The sequence below is a fragment of the Podarcis melisellensis genome (assembly GCF_964234715.1).
Source record: "Podarcis melisellensis genome assembly, chromosome: 4".
NCBI lineage: Eukaryota > Metazoa > Chordata > Lepidosauria > Squamata > Lacertidae > Podarcis > Podarcis melisellensis.
Genome location: NC_138531.1, coordinates 50,675,650 through 50,697,020, shown reverse-complemented (window position 1 = coordinate 50,697,020; position 21,371 = coordinate 50,675,650). Strand labels below are relative to the sequence as shown.

Here is a 21,371-nt window from a genome sequence, read left to right as displayed (position 1 = left end):
CTGAGGGCTCCAGTTATCAGGTTATTCCTGCTCCTGGGTTCCTAGGAGGAGAGCAAGAACTGGATCATTTCAGGGGACACAAGCACATCTCCACTCCTACAAAATGGCTAATGATATCTGCGACACAATTCCAGAGTACATAGTTTGAAAACTGTGCTCTTTAAAAAAGAACATCAGCCCTAAAACTCTGGTGACTGAATATCATACTAAGAGATCTCAGTTATTTGTTGGGCATATAACATACACAACCTGTTTCCCTAGATCTGGGATAATATTTCTCTCTCTCTCTCTCTCTCTCTCTCTCTCTCTCTCTCTCACACACACACACACACACACACACACACACAATAAACAAAAAATTAGACATCTAATAATTTTCGGGGGGGGGAGAGCTCCCCCTGAACTGTTTGCAAGAAGAGATGTAACATTAAAGTGTTCACTCTCTCATACACACCTTCCTTTTCCTTATGAGTGAAATTACGGGCAAACATTTTGCTATATTGTGGAATAAATTGTGATAAAGTTGACAGGGGCCACATAGCATTGCTTTGGGGACCAAAGTTAGTACCAGCTTCTCCAAGCCCTGCCTTGAGTTTAAATTCCCCAGGGAGGCTTCCTTGGTGCCTTTGTTACATATCTTTAGGTGACAGGCAAATACATTCCTCCTCTCTCAGGCCTTTGGCTAATTTAATAATCGATGGCATTTTAAACTGGTGTGTGTGTTATTGTTTTCATTAGTTACTATAGTATGTATTTTTGTGTTTATATAGTAAACGGCTCTGTGATCCTCATATGAAGGGTGTATTAAAAAAATAAAACATTCTAGTACAATACAAATAATTTCTCTTACATCTTAGGGGATCTAGAGGAAAGCACGTTGACTTGGATTTTGGGGTATCAAAAGAAGTGATGGATCCAGTTCCTAAGACTGACAATCCTTGGTGCCAGAACGAATATTTATGGTGGTTTAAGGGTGAGGAGGAACCCCAGTCAGGGCATTTGTTAATGTGAATTGCTCAGATTTGTTTTGCTGGCACAGTGGGAGACATGGATTGAATGGGAAGCCTTCTCCTTCTACACTGGAACATTGTGCCAAATCAAGCTGTAATTTCACTGGAAAGCACAGCTATCAGAGAAGCCTGCCATGAATTTGTACAGCTCCTTGTGATCCCCCCTCCCCTCCACGTGACAAGAGGCAGATGGAATTTCAGACTGTAAACACCTTTACTGTTTTATCCTCTAGCTGCTACAGATGCCATATTGCAGCACACAAAATTAAATGGCTCTTAGATTATGTGAAATTAAATTATTTATGATCATTCTTCATTAGGCAGCAATTAAATGAATGCACTTACTCCCATCATAGTTGAGTGTTGCAAATTTGGCCTGCTTCTCTGCACAGCCGGCACTGTTACAGACCCTCATCTGTAGCTCATACCAGGTTGCCTCCTGAAGATCGTACACGATGTATGATTTGGTAAGAGAGGTTCTCTGGGCTGTAGTCCACACTGTGGTGCCAAAGGGCCTGTATTCCAGAGTAAAGGAAGTGATTGGGCAACCACCATCATTCCAGCCAATAAGGTTCAACCTTACTCGAGTGGTGTTAATACTGGCAAAGAGTTCTTGCTCCTTTGAAAACTGTGGCTCTGCAAGAAATACACATGCAAATAGAAAGAGTTATAATAAATGGATAGCAAAACAGAGATTTCCACATTTTTCAGATGGGAGACGAACATTTAACTTGCAAGATGCAAACATTAATTTCTTTTTTTTTTATCCTTATATAGCAATTAAAAAGTCAGCTATCTGTACTTCTTCCTTTTCTGTCAATATTTCTCCTTTTACAGGTCACCACAGATTTTATGGTGCAGAGATGTGCTGGGATGGGAATGATGAGGTCGTTGATAACATCCAAGAGGCACTGTTTGCCTTGTGTCTTCCAGCATTGGCTTCAGTGTGCAACTCCAGAGATGTGCCTCAGCATCCCTTGAAATATTGCAGAAGTTGCCAGAGTGCAAAATTCTACAACTGTTCACTGAATGCAAATGCTTCACTTAAAAAATTAAGAAAATGGTAACGTCTCTGCTTACGCAATGGTTCTTTGGCTGCAATGCTAATCCACTGTGGGTTGTAATCCAACACTTGAATAATAATGTAAGTGATAATTGGCTCTATGATAATAAATAATGGCTGTTGTGCTGTATATTCGTTTCAATCTGTATGTGGGCTTTTAGAAAGGTTATATATTCTGGTCTAACAGGACCATTCTGATTCTTGCATCAGAAGCTACAAAGTTGCTTGTGTGGTTGATCTGTGTCTTTGAAAACACAGAAGTGTTTCATGTGCCTTGCTTAGGTAAACAAGAGAATCCTGTTAGACCAGAGGAGATAACTACAGTTATCTGTAGCCAAGAGCTTTTGCTTATTCTGTTTCTGTTTCTTAAAGATTGACCTTATAGTGACTCTAATCCATGAATGCACTAGGACATCCAGGTTTGCCAAAGTCAGCAGAAAGAGGCCACGCAGAGGTATGTGCTGCCATTTCTAAGCAGGAGTAGCTGAGGTGTGTGGAGAAGGCCTAGTTTATGTGGCACACATACATCAAGTCTGCAGCAGACTACAGCAAGTTGTTCGAGCCAATGACTGATACCTGCACTCTTGATTTCCACCCCCCCCCATGAAGTCAATCTTTTCACTGGATTTATGCATGAAAAGAGGCCTGAGGTGGAAGCTCAGAATTTGGCCCCAATTCAACTGCTGCTCAGCCAAAGCCTCTGCTGTCTGAAAGCATCTACCAATCACTTGTTGAGCTACAGGTGACATGCTGGCTCAGCCATTTACTCTAAATCTAGCATGCACTGCGGTTTCTCCAGGATGAAGCAGTCAGTTTCAGAGTTTACATCTCTGATGGCTCCATATGTCCAAGAGTGCTGCTTTTGAAAGGGGACCAGGAGGATGCAGTTAAGCAAGGATTCCAGTTAGGATCTTCAGTATTCTGCCTGAATTTCTATCTATATGAATTGACCTTAACATTTTAGTTTTGGCCAGCAACAACAAAAAATCGAAAGTTTTGAACAGAACTTAGGGGCCACTGTAGGACTGCTGATATTAGGGTTGTTGGTTTTGTTTCCAAAACTTAGCTTCTTTGTCCACTTCTTCCATACTCAGCATTCTTTTCATATTCACAATCAGAATTAAGAAAGCATTTAGACTATTATACAAAAGTGAAGAAGTTGCTTAAAGAGCACTGATTCAAAAATGTTTGGTAACTTTGAGAGCCCTGGAAACTCTTCGTTTTCATTTTTTTCTGATATGAACTTTGGGAGCGGGACCCCCAACGTGGCAAAATATCCAACCGTTAAAAGGATGTCAAGACTGAACAAGCAAACTGAAAGTGTCAGACCATAAGACACTACAAAGCCAATTCCCTTGCAGTACTACATAATGTATGACACAGATAAGTGGCTATTGACCTATTTTAGAATTTAAATCATGCAACTATCACTTGTTTTAGAATAAAGACACGCTATGATTTCAAGTACCTTTCCCAAGTGTTTTGGCTTCTATGATTTCACTGATGCGTCCTGGTCCCACTCCATTCTGAGCAGTCAGTGTGAACTTGTACCACGTTCCACACTTCAACGTCTCCAAGCGGTAGGAACGTTCACTGGGGCTAATAGGGAAACTGCCCCACTGCTCGCTGTTATCCTCCGAGTACTGCAGTATATAACCTGCCAAAGATGCAAAGATATCAGAATTAGAGTAGGTGGTCAAAAGGTGTGAGGAAATAAATGAATCACAGGAGGTTTCTACGTTAGAGTATTAGGGGTCTTCAAATCTATTCTTGACTTGCCCACATGGTAATGTTTCTGGACTGAGACAATCTCCTTTGCAACCAGAGACCAAGAATGCTCCTGATCTCTGGAGCAAAGGGTTGTTATCTTTCTGAAGACCAGGAAAAGGTACAGTGAGGCCAAGATGATAATTTTATTCTAGGTTGGATAGATTGATGCTTGTCTTGTCTATAATGGATCAGATCCAGACTATGCTAGGCATACTTCAGTCCCACTGAAATAAATGGGACTGAGGTTAGTCATTACTAACTGGTATTGTGTGTTTCAATGGGACAAACAGCCTGATTCCCCAGGCTGAAGGTACACAGGGGAATTATGACAGTGGTGTCCCCATGGGAAGTAGGCATGCCAGTAATGTGGGCATGTGGCCTACTGTACATAACTCAATGTGCAGGGTGCCACACATCCAAAATAACTGCATCACTGATTTTCCAAGTGATTGTATTGCTCGGAGACATTGCAGGGGTGGATGAATTAACTCTATATTAAACTACTGGGAATAGAACAGAGTACATTTTTACAGAGACTACTAGGTTGCCCCCGGGGACCCCTGTTTCTGTCCTTTGGGCAAAAGCAGGTTGCTCTGCGCTGAAGTAAGGATACAGGTAATGCTATTGCAATTTCATAAATGTATGCACCTCTTATCAGAAGAACAGCTGCTAAATTAAGTGTATAATTTTAAGCAAAAGGGGAAGTCATACTGACATACAAAGTCCATTACAGAGATATAGTATGCTAGAATCATTTTAGGCCCACTTAGATAAAAAAAAAGAACTAATGGGCAGGCTATATCAAGACTGAGCTGGAGGAGACTTGAGGTTGTTACAACAATCAAAACTTTCCTAATAGTAGCATTTCCTTCCCCCCAAACAACCATCAAATATCTAACTATCTAGAGGAACTAACAGTATTTCCTCTATGGAGGACATTTTTAAAGAACTTAATAATAATAATAATAATAATAATAATAATAATAATAATAATTTATACCCCACCCATCTGGCTGGATTTCCCCAGCCGCTCTGGGTGGCTTCCAGCAGAATATTAAAATACAATGATTCATCAAATATTAAAAACTTCCCTAAACAGGGCTGCCTTCAGATGTCTTCTAAAAGTCTGATAGTTGCTTATTTCTATGACATCTCATGGTAGGGCATTCCAAAGGGCGGGCGCCACTACTGACAAGGCCCTCTGCCTGGTTCCCTATAACTTTGCTTCTTGCAGTGAGGGAACCGCCAGAAGGCCCTCGGCGCTGGATCTATGCCTACAGATTCTGTCCTCTGCAATGTACGAAGGCAGATACAGACAGATAACATAACTTCCCAACAGATTTGCACCTGTAATTTAAAACAGGTGGAGAATGTAATTCACTATGTAATGAAATTTCCCAAAGGACTGCTGAGAAAAATTCTGTCTCTTTTAACAACCTACTCTGACCAAGACATTATCCGTTTTCTCTTAGAAGATGCTTACCCATATACAACACCACAAGAATTAGTGCAGAATGGCAGGTTTTGTCTGAGAATTCTAAGCATGTGTTCAGTTCAATTTTAGTTTAAACTGGGCTTTACTCGATTGTGCCATGAATTTTAAATAATCCTATTTTATTTTTCATTTTTCATTATTGGGTTGTCTATTTTTATTTGACTGTTGATATATCGGATATTTTTGGAGTATATTTTCAATGGCTGCGCTCGTTTCTCTCTGGTCGGGGACAGAGGGTGGCGCTTGGGGGGGAATTGTCATCGCGCCACTCCTTGGTGTGTGGAGTGCCTCAGGGTGCGATTCTCTCCCCGATGCTTTTTAACATCTTTATGCGCCCCCTCGCCCAGCTTGTCTGGAGTTTTGGGCTGGGCTGCCATCAGTATGCTGATGACACCCAACTCTATCTGTTGATGGATGGCCATCCTGACTTGGCCCCAGACACACTGATCAGATGCTTGGAAGCTGTGGCTGGATGGTTACGTGGGAGCCGGTTGAAGTTAAATCCTTCGAAGACAGAGGTCCTCTGGCTGGGACGGGATGATATGGGACTGAGGGGGCAACTCCCATCTCTTGCGGGGGTGCAATTAGTGCCAGCACCGTCCGTTAAGAGTTTGGGTGTAATCTTCGATACCTCCCTCTCCATGGAGGCGCAGATTGCAGCTATTACAAAGGCGGCATTTCTTCATCTCCGCCAAGCTAAGCAGTTGGCTCCTTACCTCTCTCGCCCTGACCTAGCTACTGTGATCCACGCGACGGTCACCTCCAGACTGGATTATTGTAACTCGCTCTACGTGGGGCTGCCCTTGAGACTGACCCAAAAACTCCAGCGGGTGCAGAATGCCGCAGCGAGACTCCTTACGGGGTCTTCGCTGCGAGATCACATTCATCCGGTGCTATACCAGCTGCACTGGCTCCCGGTGGAGTACAGGATCAGGTTTAAGGTGCTGGTTTTAACCTTCAAAGCCCTATACGGCCTAGGACCCTCGTACCTACGGGACCGCCTCTCCTGGTATGCCCCACAGAGGAACTTACGGTCTTCAAACAAAAACACCTTGAAGGTCCCAGGCCACAGAGAGGTTAGGCTGGCCCCAACTAGAGCCAGGGCCTTTTCGGCTGCGGCTCCAACCTGGTGGAATGCTCTGTCACAAGAGACAAGGGCCCTGCAGGACTTGACATCTTTCCGTAGGGCCTGCAAGACAGAGCTGTTCCGCCAGGCCTTTGGTTAGGGCGCAGCCTGACTCCCTCCTTTGGCAACCTTTACAAAACTTTATGGCTGCCATCAATCTTGATTTTAATTAATTTTTATAATGTTTTTATAATGTCGCACTATTTTGGTGTTGTTAGCCGCCCTGAGCCCGGCTTTGGCTGGGGAGGGCGGGATATAAATAAAATTTATTATTATTATTATTATTATTATTATTATTATTATTATTATTATTATATTTTAAAGTTGTTGAGGCCAACGTCTAGTGCAATAAATTTAACGACAGTCACTTGTACAAAACAGCCTCCTCTCCAATAGTCACTGCTAGGCAGGAGGCCTGGATAACCTACCACTGCTTTCTCCTACACAAATCTACCATGGTGACCCACTACTAGGTATCAAGCTAGAATGTGTGAATCACTTCTTTGCAATAAAACATTAGTACTGAAAAATGAACCTGGACACTGTTACCTCGAATAGAGCTGCCACCATTATCTCCAGGGATCCAGGAAAGAGTGATTGAGGAAGATGTGGTTTTGGACACAGTAAGTCTCGGCTGGTCTGGTGGAACTAGACAGAAGTAGTTAACAATTAGTGCATGACTTCAAACTATTCATAAAGACATCTACTGAAGAATTGTTTGGGGCTGGGGATAAAAAAAGCAAATCATATCTGTCAGCGTGCCTGTTAGTTTGACATCTCCAGCTAAGACTAAAAGACAAGTTCTCTTTTTCTTAGATATGTAAATACTATATAATTTTATCTGTCATTTCTTAACCTTAACTTTGCCTTTGACTTTCCTATCACTACAATTCCTGAACAATCTCCTTCCAAGAAGCATGGGAAACATATTTCCACCCCCCCACCCCCCATTTATTACTTGAGGAAACACTGTACACCACTGTCACAAATCACTAATGGGGCACAGCAATGCAGCAACATTTCTGGTGATGTCAGTGAAATCGCCAGAAAACTGACCATCGGTGCTAATGTCAAGTAGCAGCTAAAGGAAATCACTGAAACTTTGTCCCCCTAGCCCCTGAGAGGCCTGTTCTCTTGCAGAGTAGGAAACCATGCCACATTGCTACATTTTGTTGCAGGTCCCGCTTGCAATAAGCACCAAATTCATAACCTGAGATTAGTCAGGGTGCTAAATTTCATTCTCTGGAGTATCCTCAGTGATATAAGAGGAATTACTGGCACAATAATCAAGCTGCTGTGATCTCACAAATAGTCACAATTAAAAACAAACAGTTTTCTTACCTTGCACCTGCAAATTCAAAATGATTTCATCCGATCCCCAGTTGTTAGTGGCTACACAGCTGTAATATCCCGAATCCTCTGCTTTCACAGTACGGATGACAAAGCTGCCATTACTAAAGATGCTTCTTCGCCCATCAATCATCACTAGACTGGGTGTCCCGTTACTACCTCACAGGAAACAAAATTCATACATTAAAGAGGTTACAACCAACATTACTCAGGAGTGGCAATTTGTAAAAGCGCGGGGAAAAGCAATTGCCAAGCAAGAACGTCTCCTAGTTCTATAACAGGGTTAGCCAATGGGGTGCCACTCCCATCAGCTCCAGCCTGTGCGCCAAAGGTCAAGGATGACGGAAGCTGTAGCCCCCCAACAACTGGGGAGCGTCTCGTTGGCTACTTGTTTTAGAGGCTGATAAAATTCATAAAGGGCATTTGAGTGTTTTCCATGGCAGGACATCTATAATGAAGAATATTTTGCAAAATACGCTGGTAACAAACAATGGCTCGCTCCTACAGGAGGCAGTGATGGCAACCAACTTGGATGGCTTTGAAAGAGGATTGGATGAGAAAGCTATCAATGGCTACTAGCTACGATAGCTGTGCTCTGCCTCTCCAGCCAGAGGCAGCCATGCTTCCAAATACTGGAAACCATGGAAGGGAGAGAGTGCTCTTGCGCTCTTGTTCTGCTCCCTGGTTTCGCACAGGCCTCTAGTTGGCCACTGTGAGAACAGGATGCTAGACTAGATTGGCCTGATCTGGTGGGCTCTTCTTATGTTCTAACTTCTTCCCACCCACCTCTTTGGGGAAATGAGTCGGGGAGAGAAAGTTCTGACCTTCTCAAGCCACTTAACGGTTTATAGAGGGGAAGAGTGGGAGTTAGGGCTAGGGGCTGCGTGTTGTGAGGTTAGGAACCCCACACACCATAGTTTCAGGAGCAAGGAAAGAAAAAAGGACACTCTTTTCATTTTACAATTCCCAGAACTGCATGCAAACTGCTAACCTCCCCCCCCCCCGCAAAAAAACCCTATACAGATAAAATGCTCAGGTTTCATATTAACAGTTCTCTATTGCTAGTACAGTAAAGGAACAGGGTGGGGAAGAGGTGTCCTTTATCCCTTTCCTGTTGCTGAAATTTCATCCCCCCCCCCGCCCGAGAAGCCTATTCTTTTACAGAGTAGGAACTCACTGCATTCTGCATCTGTTGCAGGTCCCATTTGCAATCACTCCCCCCCCTTCCACCACCACCCTCCTCACACAAAGTTGCTGGTTACCTTTCTTTCATCCATTTGACTGTAGGAGCAGGGTCTCCAACAGCCTTACAAGGCAGGATGATGTCTTTCATCCATGGGGTTGTTACTGTGCCGCTGAAGGTCAGAATTCTGGCTGGAGCTGAGGAGTGAATAAGAAAAAAAGGATTAAAATGCAGTGGTGTGGCACTATATTCTTCAGAGGTGTGTCCAGGTGTGTGTGTGTGTGTGTGTGTGTGCACACGCACCAGGATAAATTTAATATTTAAAGCAAAAGTTAAAATGCTTCTGGCTACAATTATATGAGGCAAATTAACTTCAACCAACATTATCACGCGGCTTAAAGGAACACACAGAAAATACGATCACTGTTGAGATGGCAGGGGAGGGAATGGACCCTGAAGGTAGCTGGGAATAAAAATCCTATTTAATTCCTGAGCCCCTTGTTCTGTACTGGAAGGAATCTGTGAAGATTGCACATGTGCTTATGGTAAGTGGCCTTCAAGTATGGTGCATCTCAGGTGACCTCAAAAGTACTCAACTAGCAGCATCCTTGTCCATTCCCTGCTCCCATTGGCCAACATTTCATAGAAGCATAGAATTCTAGGACCCTCAATGACCATCTAGTCCAGCCCCTTGCAATGCATTTATCTCTCTGTCCTTCCATGTGCTTTGAAACAGCATAGCAAGAAGGATGGACAGAGATGAAAAGTAACCCATGGGTGGCACTGAACTTAGTTTTAGTCAGAACAAGCCCACTGAAATCAATGGAAGTGACTAATGTCTCGTCCACACTTCCTCTTGTCCCATGCCTAGAAAGCATGACTCTCATGGGTTTTCCGCTTGCCCTGCTCCTTTCCCAGGGAAAACAGACAGTTTAGCTTTAATCAGAATGAATGGCAATCTGCAGAAATCCTGACTGTTGTTTGTTCCAATTGAGCACAAACGAGCAGTTTTCTCTGGGCGAAAGAAGAGGGACAAGAGGAAGTGCTGGATAAGCCCTAAGTTAGGTCCATCAATTGCAATAGGCTTACTCTGAGTAAAACTCAGTCAAATACCACCCCATGTCATGTGTCCCTGCTCCCTTCCTCCTCATTTTTCCTGTTTCCAAATCTACTGGGGTTTTTGTTGTTGTTGTCCCTTATAGCACAATAATACAGCATTGACTTTGGATTCCAGACCACCCTATCCACTGTCCTTACCAAATCCATAAATAGCATAGCTGTCAACTTTTCCCTTTTCTTGCAAGGAATTCTATACGGAATAAGGGAATTTCTCTTTAAAAAAGGGAAAAGTTGACAGCTATGATAAATAGAAAGGAAGGAAAGGGTGGAGAGGGAAGGGATAGCAGCCATAATTGCTATGTTCCATCTCCAGAGGCATAACTGAAAAAGTGAGTCGCAAGTGAGCAGAGTGCTGTTGTACTCATGCCCAGCTTGCAGGCTTCCCACAGGCATCTGGGCCATTGTGAGAACAGGATGCTGGACTAGATGGCCTGATCCAGCAGTCTCATCTTAGCTTCTTAGAAAGCTCAGAGGGATGGGGGGAGGGAGCAGTTAGCAGTATCACAACCACAGCCCCATGTGCATGTCATAATCACATCTACAGTTTATACAAAGAGTTCCAGGAATTTCTTCCAGATTAAGTCACCTTTGTCCAAGGCTTTGTGCCTGCCAAACAAAAACTTCTCTTTGATTCTCAGTTCTAGCATATATATTTATTCTTGCGAGACCTGCTCAGGATTTCCACTCTTGTGATACTATTTTGCTAGCCATTTGCAAATATTTGCAGTGTTTTGGAGCAGAGATTGTCTTGTTATTGGTTTTATTATTATATATGTTGTTTGGGGAGTCTTCTTGGCTGAAAAGTGGCATATTTCCCCCCAAATAAACAGATTTTTGTTCATGAAGTATGCACATCTGTGCAAAACTGTGTAAAACTAATGGCCCCAACAACATTTCCTGTTTGGGATATCTGCTCTACTTCTGAAGTTTTCCCTTCTTTGCTCTGTAACAAATCAGTACAAACAACATATTTTTAGTTAACTTCTAACAGGTGGCAATACCAACCAAGTTCATCCTTTGCAACATGTTTTGATCTTTAGATCTGTATTTTTGATACTCTGACAGAGGATGGGTAGCTCCAGAAAAATGTCAGTACTGTATTTCCTTTTCTGCAGTGACGGGAAATGTTGCTAAGACAAGGCAGATTTTGACAGTTCACTCAGCCTGCATTTAAGCTCCTGTAATAATACGTGAGCACTAAATGAAAATAAATGAATTGTGAACTGCCAAGAAATTTACATGTGAGAATGACATCTGACAAAAGAAGCAGTGATGTTGTGGCACACCAGTAGTGAAACTGAGGCAGCTGTGAGAAAAGCCAGGACACTTTACGCTTCTCTTCCGACCTGAAGGCACAACAAATATTAAAGCATGTGAGAGAGAATTTCTGCTAGTTGACTGGAAGGGACCAATCCACAGCTCATTAAGCAGCTGACACTGGACATTTGATACAGCCGCTCCCAAGGGGCTTAGCAAAAGCAATACCTAAATCAGGAAACTTGAGTTTCTCACAAACAAGGACATATTGGTACATCCCTACGTAAGCTCTTGGGGAATTAAAATCTTAGCTGAGGGTGAAAACTAGTACTGCCACCAAACATAACTCACAAGTTGCCATGCATTACACCAAGTTGCTTCTGATTCTAGTGGTTAGCACATATATATGGCTTAGGCAGGAGAGAGCTTAATAATGAGCCCCAGTTCAGGTGAGACACAAAGCCAAGACCTCCAGATGTTGCTGAATTGCAATTCCCATCATCCCTGGCCATTGGCCATGCTTGTTGGGGGCTGATGGGAGTTGTAGTTCAGCAACTTCTGAAGAGCCAGAGGTTCCCCATGCATAGGCTAAGCCAGACCTTTGCTTAGCTTGGTGCAGCAACAAAAAAGATCCAGAAGGAGCAAAACAGCTTCCCAGGTGTCTAAGACTTGTTTAAAACAAAAACTGAGCTCACTAGTGTGCAGGCAACAGCTGGAGTTGCTTATTCAATTAGTCAACAGGAGGTACCCTAAGAAGAACTCTGTTCCAACCATTTCTCCCTGCCTTGGACATCTGAATGCCTCATTCCTTATCTAAACACTGTCTGTAACTGAAGAAAGAATCCACCTGAACAGCAGCAGCAGCAGCAGCAGCAACAAAAGATCTAAATTCAAAGATAAGTCTTCAGATGCTTGGTGAACATCTGCAACTTTTCCTATAGATCATGTGAATATTTGAATAGCCTGGACCTGTTGTATTCAGATTTCAGTGTTACTACACTCAAGGCATGTTTGCACTCCCTCTTGTGTCTGTTGAGCTACACAAGCTGTTTAATGTGCATTGGAGGGGATGTCCCATAGGAATTCTATGGAAGCCTGTCTTCCTTTCCCCCAACCAGCCCTGAGCTGAGCCTGCTGGCACTCTGCTAGGCCCAACATAAAGTGCCATCTGGGGCTCACATATGGGCATTTGATAGTCTGCCACTGTCAATGCCTTCTGGGTGGAACCTACACCTGGAAACCCACGAGGTGCAGAAGGGCCTCTTGCTATTGACATTGCCAAGGTGTGCTGCAGTGAATCCAGCACATTGATCAAGTGCCAGGGTGAAGGAAGAATGCCCAAATATCTACACATCTGTTCACATGCAGCTCTGTGTGCATAGGAGAGGATGGGCCGTCCTTTAAAAAACCTTCCTTTATTCCATCCATTAATGTAATTATGATGCTTTATATACATTAGGTATAACTGTTTAATTGTACGCTGAAATGGAACGTAACAGACCCGCTTTGAAGAAGACAGAAGTCTGTTGGGAAAGATCAGTAATTGGGAATTAAGAACATGGTGGCATAGGTTTTCTTTTAAGAACTTATGGATTTATGGAAGTATGTATGTTTTTCCTTTTGTTTTTATTTTATTATTTTTGTTAATTTTGTGTGTGTGTGTGTGTGTGTGTGTGTGTGTGTGTGTGAAGTAAGAAAACTAATAAAGAGCATATAAAAAGAAAAAAGGAAATTAACTTAGAACGTATCTCTGCTTCTCTGCCATGAGGTGTTTAACTTTAGATCACATGGGGAAGATTCAATTGCAAATCTCCATTTTGTATGAGTTGGACTTCAGTTTTTGTTCTCAAGCACCCTAGAAGAAAGGATGGAATGCAGGCTGTGGTAGAGACAGAGCTATGTTTCAGTTTTGTTTTGAGTAATTTAATATTCCTAAGATGCTGTACCTATGCCTGGACAAGCATATGATGTTATGCAACTATTTGAATGTAACATCATTGTTCTGAGTGTCTGTTTTCTGTTAGTAAAGCTTTGGAACCATATTTTTTGGTCTGGACAATTCTTATTTCAAGAAGAGACCATTTTTATCCTTCCTATTTCTTCCTAAAGCACAATATTAAGAACCACAATGCATTAACAAGCAATGTGCAAAATTAAGAATGCTGATTAGAAATAGCAGTTAATATGGAAGGAGAGACTACAGGCCAGGAATCCATTTTACACCAATTAAGCAAATGTGAGAACAGGCGTTATCATCAAATGTAACCGGAATGCTTAATCTCGGTGGGTTTTTATCCTGTCCAAATAATATTTAAAAGGAAAATCTTACATAGCAATCCTTGGAGAGAGCAAAGGAAAATGGCTTCAGGAAGCTCTTAGTGGACCACTGGGATCCATAAAGGGGAGGAAAGGAAGAACATTATTCTATGAGCTATATGATCATCCTGACGTCGTGGTGCTCATGGTATCTTCAAGAGAAGCCTCAGATTCTCAAGAGGATTGTTCTAGTAAAAAATTTAATTAAAGTCACACACAAAAAAAATGAGTTCTGTTGATCAAAAGGAAGAGAAGTAAATGAAGCCTAGCTAATGAAATTACATTATATTGCTAGCAGATACTAGTGAGGCTCCAGGAGCACAAGGCTCCTGATAGTTCTTAAGTGCCATCCAAAGAAACCTGCTTGTTTCTGTCTCAAGGGCAAAGTGGCCTGCTCAGTTTTGCATCACTCTGCACTAGCAAACATTGTCAACGTATATCCAGATGTATCTCAGCAACCATGAAGGCTAGAAGCTTCATTTCCCCTTAAAACGGTGGTTCCCAGGACCCTGGTATTTATAATAGTAGCCATTCTCTATGGTATGTGTCAATCTGAGTTCTTTGCTCTGTAAGTGTCTTTTAGCTGTGCAGAGAGATGGGCTGATCAGTCTCTTTCTGGCCCATGCCCATTTCACGTGGGCTCATTGATGATTTCATTCCATCCTGGTTTTGAATTGATTTAAAAAGTGAATAAATCCATATTTAGATACACATTTAAGTACACATTTTCTGATTAAATATATATCTCATTGCACTCACTTCTAAATGCCTTTTCTTGTAAGATAATAATTTTCAAGGCACCATGGTACATTTTTGAGCTAAGGAATGTATCACAAAATTTGGAAAAGTATAATTATATTGTTAAAGCTATGGTTTTCCCAGTAGTGATGTATGGAAGTGAGAGCCATAAAGAAGGCTGATAGTCGAAGAATGGATGCTTTTGAATTATGGTCTGGAGGAGACTCTTGAGAGTCTCATGGACTGCAAGAAGATCAAACCTATCCATTCTGAAGGAAATCAGCCCTGAGTGCTCACTGGAAGGACAGATCCTGAAGCTGAGGCTCCGATACTTTGGCCACCTCATGAGAAGAGAAGACTCCCTGGAAAAGACCCTGATGTTGGGAAAGATAGAGGGCACAAGGAGAAGGGGACGACAGAGGATGAGATGGTTGGACAGTGTTCTTGAAGCTACCAGCATGAGTTTGACCAAACTGCGGGAGGCAGTGGAAGACAGAAGTGCCTGGCATGCTTTGGTCCATGGGGTCATGAAGAGTCGGACACAACTAAACAACAACATAATTATATTATACATCTGTGTAACTAGCCTAGGAAATGTGAATGAAGCTGGTTTGCTTTAAAATGCAAACAAAAAGTTCCTCCACACCCAACAGGTCTGCTTGCCAGACAATGCCATAATCCACTTTCACCTGTAACACTGTAATGTTTCAGTGGGAGATTGTGCAGATACTGTGCCTGCCCCCTGCTCTCCAGACTTTTCCACCCACCCGATCCTTTGAGACAAGATTAAAAGTCCTGTTTGGTGTGAGGTGGTGGGGCGGGAGGCAAGATCTGAACAGGAGGCATGGCCACCTCACCGTTTCCCATTGCATTGTTAATACTGCATTTTAAGTCCAGTCCTTTGGACTGCAACCCCTTGTGATCTACAAATAAGCAGTTCTGCCCTGCAACAAGTAATTTAGGCTACAGTTCGAATCTCACTTACCTGGGAGTAAGTCCCATTCAGTTCAATAGGGCTTGCACCTGATTTGGTTAGGACTACAGCCCAAATGGCCTTTTCATCTCTTCCAGTGCACAAAATCTGCTATGTTTGTACGCTATCCATTTATGTCAAGCAGACTCCTCACCTTTAGCAAATGGTTCCACGGTGATAATTTCACTGCTATTGCCTCGCCCGGCAGCTGTCACAGCCACCACCCAGACACTGTATTGCCGATTCCGACTCAGATTTGGGATTCTGTAGGAAAATGAGTCAGGAGTAGCTTCGAATTCGCTGATTACCTGTGACAGGAGAGACAAACATTCCCAAACTAAGGTAAATGATGTACACAAGAGTCTTTATCTCTTAACCACTACAGATTGGGGAAAGTAACGTATTGATAATATTTAGACTTGGTCCTTCTTCAGAAGAAGAGCTCAGGGTGGGAGGCAATAAAACTAATTTGAAAACCAAAGATCCATTAAACAGTAAAAATTACAATTTAACATCAGCCATAAAACTATAGAGCAGCAACTATTTAAGAAAAAATTGAAGTTGAAGCATTTCCAGAGAATGCTTGCGCAAATAACCGTGTCTCAAGCAGGCATAGAAACAAAAAAAGTAGTTTGCAGCAGCTGTAGCTCAGAGACAAAGCCATTCCAAAACCAGGGTGTCCACCCCAGAGAGCACCCTCTCTTGCAACCCCACATTGTATATAACTCCTGGAAGCAGCATACTGAGAAGGGTCTCTCTGACAGATAGTAACCTCCAAGCAAGACATTATAGGAAAAGATGCTCCTTCAGAAATTGGTCCTCAGTCATTCAGGCCTTTATATATATCATCATTGCCAACACTTTGAATTTAGACCAGAAGTGTATCGACAGTCAGGGCCATTCTTTCAGAACCAGTGTGATAGGGTTCAGTTTGGCTGATCGGCTTAACAACCTGGTTTCTGCATTTTGCCCTGGCTGTGGCTTTCAAGTTATCTTCATGAGCATCCATATGCATGGGAGGGTATCAGAGCATGGATTAGTGTGGCAGGTGATTGAGGGCAGGTACATGCCTGGGTTTGCTCTTGTGATAGGTTGCTTGAGCTGTTGTGACTGGCTTTTTGTTATGATTTTTTGGTGGCATGCTACTTTTTAAATTTATGCACTTCAAATCCAGCATCCCCTAAACTTCGTATCTTCACTTTGTTTTACGCCACCATTTTGGGGGGGTCACAGTTTTTGCCTGTTTATATCACTTCTAGTTATCTTGATAAATCAGAGGCAACAGATAGACAGAAAAGCACAAATACTAGCAGCTCACCAAAGGCACTAACGTCCCTCAGAATAGAGAACCAGGACACATCGCGGCATCAGCACCAATGCCCATCCTGTTGTGCACCCTAACAGTCTAGACACTCAGTTCGGGGAACCCGAGTGAGCAGATTCTGGAGGGGTTACTGCTTCTTGGCCCATATAGCTCCCCACCCACCCTCTCACAGTCCCATCCTGAGACCAGATCATACTGTGGTGGGGAAAAACGGGATCCCTATCTATCCCTAGCAACAAAGACACAACACAGGCGACAAAACTATGATCTTTATTGATGAGCATGTGGCTTGGAAGAGATCCTGGAAAGGAAAGACAAACATAGGTCAGTTTGCTAAATGGATGACCCAGCAGGACTTCTGTGTGATGGGCATTGGTTTGAGAGTGTTCTTTACGGCATCAGCCCACCCCTCGCCTGTTGTACAATGATCTGCCGAGGAGCTTGCCTGAGCAACGTTAATCTTGCAATAGAATGGATAGAAGCATCCTGGTTGCTGCTGCAAGTTGCAGGGCAGGTCTCCCTTGTGGTCTGCGTGGAACAGGGTATATCCTGGTCTGTGAAGAGCAAGGGGAGATAGGCAGAGCAACAGTCAGCATTTGAGGCACAAAGTCCCCAAACCACCATGTAGGTGTTTGTGAAAAAATGAGAGAGGAGGGTGGGTGGAGCCACCAGGGTCAGGGTGGATGCCCCACCCCGGAGGCTCCAGCGACAGTGATTATACATACCCATTACTCTTTGAGGGTTGCAGGGAAACCATGTGTCCAACTGCATGGAACCATGCTGTTTGTTCTGCTCCATGCACCCGGGCTGTGATCCTGTAATGCAGGAGTGCTCATGAATCTTTGGCCAGCAGTGGCAATGATCTGGCATTTGCCAACATACAGCTTACCGGTATGCAAGGATGTGTGTCTTCCCTGGGCGTGGAACACACTGCTCCCCACTGTTGGGAAGGAACAATGTGTTAGAACAATGCAGTTCAGACAAGACTCAGAGTAGGAAAAAGGGTGCAGTCTGCATTCCCCCTTCCCTTGCTTACCTCTGTGGGGCGCTCTCTGCCGGCATTTGAGTTGTTCCAGGTGCAGCTGGTGTTTGAAGTCCCCAAGGACCTGTTAAGAGTTCTAGGAAGAGAAGCGTTAGCCGTGTCCTCAGGTTCCCAGGCTGCTTTGTGCAAAGAATTATTGCTAGTACTTCCATAATTTCAAATTGTATTAATTATGGTTGCAAAATGAGCTCCTTCCATTTTACAAAATTTGTGTACTGCTTACTTGAACAAAAGACCTCTGAATGGTTTACAAAAGGAATAAAGGATCTGTCTATTTTAATAAAGTATCCTTTTCAACCAGACAAAAACATAAAAATAAAATAGCCTCAATGAATGCTAAATATAAACTCAGCTGACAAAGACTACTCTACATATTGTATAGCAATGGACTAAGTAGTAGGGTGGAGGTAATCACCAGACCTTTCTGAGAGTGAGTCATTGCTGTTTAGTGGGGGGGGGGTAGTGGGGAGGGCAGGTCAGTGTGGTGCAAATGCAGCAGCAGGAACACCAAACTGGCTGAGCTGGTCTGTTGCCACTGCCCTGACCAGAACACCACCTTGCCCTTCTTCCTGCAAGGGATGGAAGAATAATTGAATTCAGCATGCATTTAAAGCATCTTCAAAATCCTCATTCTCCAAAAAGGTGCATGAACTGAAACATAGTTAGCTTTCAAAATCAGGACTTTTATTAATTTTGTGGTGCATTCCTTTGTCCAAACAATGTTTACAAATATGCATATGTTAGTGGAAAGTGTGCATAAAAATGGAGGTGTTATTGACAATAACATACAAAAAAGCATTATATTAGAGGGAAATACTTGCAAAAATGCATAATTACGGTAGTCAAAACGATATAAAAATGTGTTTGTTGGGATAAATTTCTGCTAAAATGCTGATGAATTTTCAAGAGGATTTTTGATATTATTATTATTATTATTATTATTGCTGCAAAATGTGGAAAACTAAATTTAACATTGGAGCAAGAGAGAGAGATCTTTCCATCCGTGCCCCCTGACAGTAAACAGCAGCAACTCACTTGCTGGGAGTTCAAGTAACCACCTCTGCCCTGTGCAATTGATATGGCCCCCAATTAGCATAGGTTCTTTCATCAACTCTTGATAACACTTTTGTACTTTATGTCTCTAATGTAAAATATTTTAAAGTGGATGTGTAAAGTAAGGCATAGGAAAACAGAACTGAAGCAGCAAAGGGAATTTCTTATTTAGCAAGGGAAGAAAGACATAGCTTTAACGTTTCAGCCTTTTGAGATGGCTGGCACAGGTGGCACATGCACTATTTTAGTTCTTTTGAAGCAAGATAAACCCAGTTCAGTTCCCCCCTTCCTCCCCCCTCTCTTATCAGGAAAACATAATGTTGATGTGAGATCATCTTATGCCACATCTTAATGCAGAATGGAAGATGAGAACCAGCGGAATAAATTAACCCACAGCAAACTCTAGACACACTATCCTTTTACTGCACTGTTCCACTTAAATTGCTCCATCCTTCCAGACTTTAACCCACACACAGAGGAGGAACAGTGGTTTTATTGCAGTTAAGTGACCTACTTTGGGAATGCAACTTGATTAAACCAGATTTCTTTCCAATGGTGGATATGTGGGCTGATTCAGATGCTAACATGCCCCTCTCCTGCCTGGTGGGGCTATGCAGAACAGCAGGGCCACCACGGCATCTGCAGCCCTGCTACCCCCCCCCCAAGCCTGTAGCTGATGCTGCCACATAATGTTAGCCAGGCAGGCTCAGGACTAAAGGCCCTTTGCTGTCTGCTGGCCTCTGCAGGTGGAGATCTTGTGGGTGGCGTATCATTTTCCCCACCCCACAAGTTTGGCAGGCAGGAGAAGCAGCTCCATGGCAGCAGAGTGACCCTGGCATCACCTCATAGGAAGAAACTGGCAGGGCTGAGACCCCTCAGCCCAATCCAATCGTCCCTATTCAGCCCAGCACAAAGCAGGCACAAACTACTCTGTCAAATAAGTTCCTTTGGCATCAGATTAATGATTAGGTAGCACAGTTTTAAGACCTCCCGACCCGCAAGCCTCTGATCTAATTGCTCCTTGGACTATAATTTGTAATTTCTGGCTCTTTTGGTTGCTAACATGCTGTTTTCAGTGATGAGATGTGTTTTATCATGGTCTGTTGTCAGTAGAGATGCAGCTATGATGAGAGTTGTTGCTTCAGCATCATTTTGCAAACCCTCCATAAACTGTAGAAAAGTACAGAGTGAATAAATACATTTCTTGTACGAAGGGGATCAGGCTGGATGACCCACTTACGAAGTTCCGAAGAGCATCAGAAACACAAGCAGCAGCAGCAGATAATGGAAGAGCCAAGAAACAAATTGAATTAAGTGTCACAGCGGTCCCTAGTGGCCTGTTAGAAACATCACACTTCCCTTAGTTGAAGCAATGATGCAAATGCTACTGTAGCAGGGAAAGGTGTTGGAATTGCTAGAAGTTCGTAGGCAGTTTTTCTGAAAGCGTTAGACAAAGTTCCAGTTGTTGCAGCATCAACAAAACAAACAGACCCTAGTGTTCCTATTTCCATCCAGTTTCTGATTTGATCCCGGAATGTCCCACTTTGGCTTAGGATGTCCCTCTTTTCATTGGAGAAATGTTGGCAGGTATGGAGTTAGCTGACCTCAGAGCCATCTGAAGGCAACCCTGCATAGGGAAGTCATTTTTTAAAAAATCTTTAATTTTTTAAATTATTTTTTATATGTTAGAAGCTGCCCAGAGTGGCTGGGGCAATCCAGTAAGATGTGTGGGGTATAAATAGTAAAATTATCATTATGGAATGGGACGTCCCTATTTTCACTGCAGAAATGTTGGAGGCATAAACAAATATAATTTGAAAGTAGCTCAAACGTGGCTAAAATGTGCAAGCTGTGCAAATAAGCTTAACATGACGAAGTGGGCGGTGGCCGAGGGTGTGTGTGTAATGTATTGAGAATAATACCTTGGAAACAAAACCCAGTTACTGAATGTACTCTCTAGTGGTTAATCTCCCTCTAATATATTCCAACCCCTGTTTCAATAAAGAAACAAGGCAAGAAAATATTTCAGGAACATGCCTGATGAAGCTAGAACCTGCATTGCCACCTGGTGGCTATTATAAGGCACAACAAATGAAGCTCTTGCTAAGCATTTAGAACCTCAAAATCACAATGGAGAGAAAAAAATGTGTTCAATAAATCTAAACACTCTACGAGCAATAGCAAATTTGCTATCAGTCAATATTGTAGAATGGACAGTTACATTTTGTTTTAAAGGCCTTGTGTCATCTGGGTTAGCATAGCAACTGCTGTTAGATTGAGTTTATCAACCTCATTCAAGAACAGGATCTCTTGCTGCACTCAGAGGTCTCACAGCAATAAATAATATTACCGGATGGATGAGGTGAGAAAAACAGCTTAATAACATTTTAATCTCAACAGGCCGACAGAAGGCATTTTAAAAAGTGTTTAAATGCTTTTGACACATTTTAATTTTCTGGAATTTTGTTATGTTTTTCTCCCCCACCTGTTCCAAAACTGAGCAGTGATGTTTGCTGGTAAACTGCAGATTACCAAATGCTATATTCCCATTC

At 42.8% G+C, this 21,371-nt stretch overlaps 1 protein-coding gene across 1 annotated transcript in view; it reads right to left on the bottom strand.

Moving 5' to 3' along the window:
- Nucleotides 1–21,371, bottom strand: part of DSCAM (DS cell adhesion molecule) — a 317,172-nt gene that overhangs the window by 44,809 nt on the left and 250,992 nt on the right. Inside the window, exons 21-26 of the mRNA XM_081908715.1 lie at nt 15,555–15,708; nt 9,077–9,194; nt 7,806–7,969; nt 7,014–7,112; nt 3,542–3,730; nt 1,356–1,646 (exon numbers count right to left, since the gene is read on the bottom strand). Of these exons, the coding sequence (XP_081764841.1) occupies nt 1,356–1,646; nt 3,542–3,730; nt 7,014–7,112; nt 7,806–7,969; nt 9,077–9,194; nt 15,555–15,708 (1,015 nt within the window). The remainder of the gene's footprint in view (nt 1–1,355; nt 1,647–3,541; nt 3,731–7,013; nt 7,113–7,805; nt 7,970–9,076; nt 9,195–15,554; nt 15,709–21,371) is intronic.